This window comes from Electrophorus electricus, chromosome 7 (assembly GCF_041902795.1).
Source record: "Electrophorus electricus isolate QZ-2024a chromosome 7, ASM4190279v1, whole genome shotgun sequence".
Classification (NCBI taxonomy): Eukaryota; Metazoa; Chordata; class Actinopteri; order Gymnotiformes; family Gymnotidae; genus Electrophorus; species Electrophorus electricus.
Window position 1 is genome coordinate 15,304,496 of NC_137503.1, and position 5,505 is coordinate 15,310,000.

Genomic DNA, 5,505 nt, shown 5'->3' on the forward strand with positions numbered 1-5,505 from the left:
ATATGTACTGCTGACTTCTTTCACCCATGCAACCTACAGGCTCCTTTGAAATACACTGCTGAGCTGCAGCCGCATGGCTTGGATATATACACTAAGAAATGTGAGAGCTGAAACTCCTGTCGGGTGGAGTTTACAGGGATTTTCCACACACAGGCTGGTGTCACATAAAATAAAAAAAATAAATAATAATAAATAAATAATCATATATATATATATATATATATATATATATATATATATATATATATATATATATATATATATATATATATATATATATATATCAAGACAATGGAAAAAGTAGTACTTTTTCCATTGTCTTGAGATTATATATATCAGACTAATTTAAAAACAGCTATATTCAGAATGAACTGCAGGGGAGAACATGACTGAATAAGATAAAGAAAGCACTCGTAACAGAAAATAACCAGAGGCGACCCTAAAACCTGGCAACTAGGTGGAGTCATTTCAAGACCAGAAAAAATAACACTTGTATTTTCATCAATTGTTGTTGTCCACTTTGGTACATAAATGGATTTAAGGCATTGGCTATTGTCAGGAACTAGATACAAAACAGGAAGGAAGCCAACACATGGACTCCAGAGAAGGAGGTGTAGTTCTTAAGAAGCAAATAAGAAAAACTCGAGAGTGAAGAGAGTCCTTTCGTGGATACAGTTCCATACAGCAGAAATAGGTCATCTCCTTGATGATCATCCATACCAATTCAGTAATCTTTCCAGCCATAGTAATCACTCTTCCACACAGTTCCTTCATGTTTCCATCACAATGAGTCCTTTCATGTATCTGTTTGACACTCCAATATCCTAGAGAGTCACTGCCACACGCACTGGGGCAATCCCATCAAGCCAGACAGAGATGGGTAGCGATGAATACAGGTAAATTAAGAGTGCGGTCGTTTGCTGCGCACGTGTGCATGTGAGCATGTGAGAGAGGGGGACAGGCAGCAGTGGCGTGTCCCGGGCTGGAAGGGGAAGGGGCTGGGGGGTGTGCTCACAGCGGAGAGCCCTCAGGAGGCATTTAGAGTAGCGAGTGCTGCGATGACAAGAGAAGGCAAGAAGAGGGTGCGTGGTCTTACCGCCTCAGAGCCTCGTGCACCCATGCCTACGAAAAAACAGAAGCAGAGTGACACGATGAAAAATCTGCATCTCCCTGTGCTGAGGAAAAGAGGCACGGCAAAACACAGACACTTAAGCGCCTGCTTTTCTGACAACACATTTCAAAAACAAGATGATACCCTGCTACCGGGCTGTCCGCATCTATATTATTAATAGATTTCAACAGGAAAGGCCATTAGATGAGCCCCAGCGGCGATAAGGCTCACGGCACACCAGAAAGCCGATCTCTCTGAAAAGTGTTTGTGTGTGTGAGGGTGGGTGGGGGGTTTCAATTTTGGCTGCTGGACGTGAGAAGAGCCCGTTCCGCTGCTTTATATGCCGCTTTGCTCGGCAGTCAACAAGGAATAATAAGGACCTGACAGAGATGGATAGCGGTAAAAACGTGAATTTCTAAAAAGGTCGGACGCTCTGGCACAGCGCGAGAAGGAGGGAGAGAGAGAGAGAGAGGGAGAGAGAGAGAGAGAGAGAGGTGTCTATTATACACGGATGGAGGGGGACGTGGTCGGGCAAAACAAACGCACTTGCTGGATGATTGAATCGCCATCAGAAGCCTATGAATGGTGGCGGAGGGGGTGGGGGGTGTTAGGTGGGGGACAGTGCTTACTGAGCTGGTGAATGTGGATGGGCTCGCTCCCTTCTCCCAGTCCACCTTCGCTGACACTCTTGATCTGGATGACGTAGTTGTCATCGGGAGACAGGGTCAGCTCGGCCGTCGTTTTGTCAGTAGGAACGGTGTATGTGCCGCTGTGGCGGTGGCGACGGTACACCACCTGTGGGCGACCACACACAGAGCCTGTCGGGGGCATAGCGCTGGGCTGGGCACATGCGCCATGAAGGAAGAGCTAATTTGCTGGATGGAGACCAGCACCAATACTAATACTGCTTTGGTGTCGAGGTCTTACGAGTCTAATTTAACTGCTGAGCGAGTCAGCTCCGTAGCAGATGCTAATTGTACGGATGTCGCTGAGAGAGGCGTGCGGGCAATTGTGATTAATTGCATAAAAATGGAGCGTGGTGTTTTACACACACACACACACACACACACACACACACACACACACACACACACACACACACACACACACACACACACACACACACACACACACACACACGTATCCACACCCTTTTGGTAAAATACTCTTCAAAAGCTTTCAATACACATTATACACTATTATGCGTCATATAATATGATCTGTACATAATTCAGGTGTGTCAATGATATCAGTAATGCCACCTACTACATAGCCAGTGACCTCAGACTCTGTGTCCAGGGCAATGACCGGATCCCACTGCAGGGTAAGCTGGGAGCCTATGAGACTCCATTCCACATTCTGGGGAGGCTGCCCTGGAGCTGAAAGGCAGTCCACAGAGGCACAGAGACACCATCAGAGAGAAAGACAGGAAGCATGAGAAAGGCTTACATTACATTTGTTATTTCAGAAATCCACAATAATTAGCACTGTGTGTGCTTGGGGAGGGACCCTGGCTGACCATCGGAGGACACTCACGTGGTTTCTTGGTTGTTGCATTCACAGGCATAGACTGTGGGCCAGTCCCAGCAGTGTTGAAGGTGCACACGGCCAGACTGTACAGCGTGTTCCCCTGGAGCCCACTGATGTTGACTGCAGTGGTGTTTCCACTGACTCTCACTTTGCCTACGGTGTCTGGCTTGGTGTCATCTTCCCAGTACACCACCTGAACACAACAAAAAGATGCAAGCGAATAAAACATATGTGAGGGACTACAAGTTGCAGAGACACACATTCTTTGTCAGTATGATGCAAGATAATGTATCGGGACACAATGTATTGGAAATATTAGTAAATGGTAAGCATAAACAAATTTATTTTTAATTTATGGCTTCGGAACCTCAGCACAATGAGTTTCAAGAAATAAAAGGTTATAAAGGAAATGTAATTAATACAGTGTCAAAATGTTGTTCTGTTAAGCTTTATCATCGGTTTCTAGTACAAATGGGTGCTAAGGGGTGTCCATGTTGTATTGCACTGAAGTGAATCAATGGCAGACTTCTGAGTTCAACTGACATCATTTTAATTGCATTAAGTTGCCTTATCATAATCAAGAATCAGTTGAATTGTCAGACACCTTTTTACTGCATGCACCCAGGCAAACACATTACTGTACATCAATAGCTGCTGGGAATGGGGATTCCTGTTGAAATGGTGTCTGATTGATTTTCTTGAGCATATGAAATTTCACTTAACACAGCTGTGCCCAAGTGAAAAATGACTTTAAGAGGATATTAAAATCAATAATTAAAACACATACATACAGGTCATACATAATATCAGCACGTGGATATTAAGTATCAGAGGGGTTAAGTCAATGAATAATTAGACAATAATGAGATTTTCCCAAGGGGCTTCTAAATGAGTAACAAGCTTTTTTTAATTCACTGAAGTTTTTTTTAGCTTTAGACAGTCTCATTTAAATTGTTGCAAAGGTTAAAAAAATGAGCAAGATGTTTTGCAGAATGCAAAGTCTGCCCTTGTTCCACACATAACCAGGCTGGTCTTCTTATGCATAGAATTAGGTTTTTTGACATTCTCCTGAGATGGCAAATACAAGCATTATAAATCCAAGTGTGGTTTAGCAGTAGATTAGGTGTTTACTTGTTAATAAAATGACAAAAATATCTTGGTGGAAGGCAGAAAGCTGTGAGACAGGGTAATTGAAGTTGGATAGGCGGGGTGACAGTTATTGTGCGAAACAAAATCTCATATCAATGGGCAGTCACAGCTGCTGTATCTGAGCAAAAACAGCTAACAGTTGAACACTCAAATTAAGTTTATTTGTACTTTGTACAAATTAAGTTTATTGAACTCCTGTGACCCATGTATACTGCCTTACCGTAGTGTATACTACGTATACCCATGTATACTGCCTTACATGTATACTGTCACCGTAGTCTGTCTCATTTGAATCATTTTAAAGATTCAAACAGGCAAACTGATTGGAGGAAGGCAAACTCTGCTCCACTCCTGAGTGCAGAAGGACTGCTCTCGCCGTGAATGGTTCTGGGGAACATTCGCCCTGCAGGTGCAAGGGCAACGTCACTGCTTGTAGGAAGCGTCGAGATGACGGCTCATAGCTCATTAGCCCAATAATTTTCCCATCCGGCGTGCCCTTGTTTTGGCCTGGGAATTAGGTGAGCATGGGCAAGAGCTTCAGGACGGTCCTGAAATTGTGCACTCCCTGCGGAATAGGTCTTCCACCTCAGTCGATCTTGCCCAATGTGTCCTAGCTTTGAGAAGTCCAGCAGGCAGTGGCAGAGGAGAAGTGCTTTTGCCTCAGACAGTGAGTTGATGACCGAGTCTGTAGGGATGTGTCATTTAGGCTGTTAAGCTCTTTAAATAAAGCTTACTTCTTGAGGAATGGACAGGTACAGCTCTAGGCTGTCTTGGGTCTTTTGTGTCCTGAAGCCTGAGAACTTTTCCTACAACCTAAAAAACTTAAAAGACTTAAAAAAAAAACCAAACTTTAAGACTGATTTTCCAGAGAATTCCATCCATACCATTTAGAAAATCGTGAAACCAGAATATTAATTTTGAAGGGTTGTGTTCATGTTTGTTTGTTTTTTTCCCCCACGTAGAGCTATGTTATTACATCGGTGGTCATTTTCAACAGGTTACCATGTAAGAAAACTGGCAGATGATGTCATTAAATTGTTCACATGTTAAAATGGCTACGTTGTGTTTACTTTACAGTGAATAATGTGCTAAAACCACAAGGTCTGCCCTGTCTTTAACCTTGCAGTACTCACCGACTAACAAAGTTCTATGTTCAATTTGTCACCGCAAAGCACCTTCAATGATAGTTCTATTCAATTCAGTCAAAAGAACTGTTGCCATGGCAACATGGACAGTCTCTCTTTTGGGGGGGGGGTGTGGGGGGTGGAGGGGTTGCAGTGAAGAAAAGAATGTTTGGGCGAGAAAGAGTCACTCTCTTTTGCCCCCTTAAAAGCATAGCCTACAGCATTTCTCATCTCTCTGCTAACAGCTCAGCGACACTTAGAAACTGGTGGCCGAAGATAAATGGTGCTGGCCAATTCCTCAACTCGGGCCGAGGTCAGGCCAGGCTGAGGCGGCCACTGTTGACGACCTGCTCGGACCAAACATACCAGGGGTTGGGGGGCAGAGTTTAATGGCAGTGTCGTACCTCGTAGCCAAGCACTCTCTCGGGACCAGAGCGAACAGCTGCCCAGTTCACTTCAACATCGAAGGCTGACAGACTCCTGGCCATAACTCTCTCAGGAGCGACACTCGGCACTGAGAAGGAATGGAAAGCGTTAGGCTATATGCTAGTTTGGTAAATTCACTAGTACTGGATTAATAAGGCCCCTATA

The 5,505-nt window shown here is 44.1% G+C and overlaps 1 protein-coding gene across 3 annotated transcripts in view; it reads right to left on the bottom strand.

Annotated features, from left to right (window-relative positions):
* Positions 1-316: 316 nt before the first annotated feature.
* Positions 317-5,505, bottom strand: part of cntn3b (contactin 3b) — a 48,607-nt gene continuing 43,418 nt past the window's right edge. For all 3 annotated transcript variants that reach the window (XM_081717805.1, XM_026999658.3, XM_081717806.1), the window contains 5 exons: positions 5,319-5,428; positions 2,648-2,834; positions 2,378-2,490; positions 1,741-1,906; positions 317-1,122 (listed from right to left, as the gene is read on the bottom strand). In XM_081717805.1, coding sequence (XP_081573931.1) covers positions 1,028-1,122; positions 1,741-1,906; positions 2,378-2,490; positions 2,648-2,834; positions 5,319-5,428 — 671 coding nt within the window. In that variant the 3' untranslated portion in view covers positions 317-1,027. The remainder of the gene's footprint in view (positions 1,123-1,740; positions 1,907-2,377; positions 2,491-2,647; positions 2,835-5,318; positions 5,429-5,505) is intronic.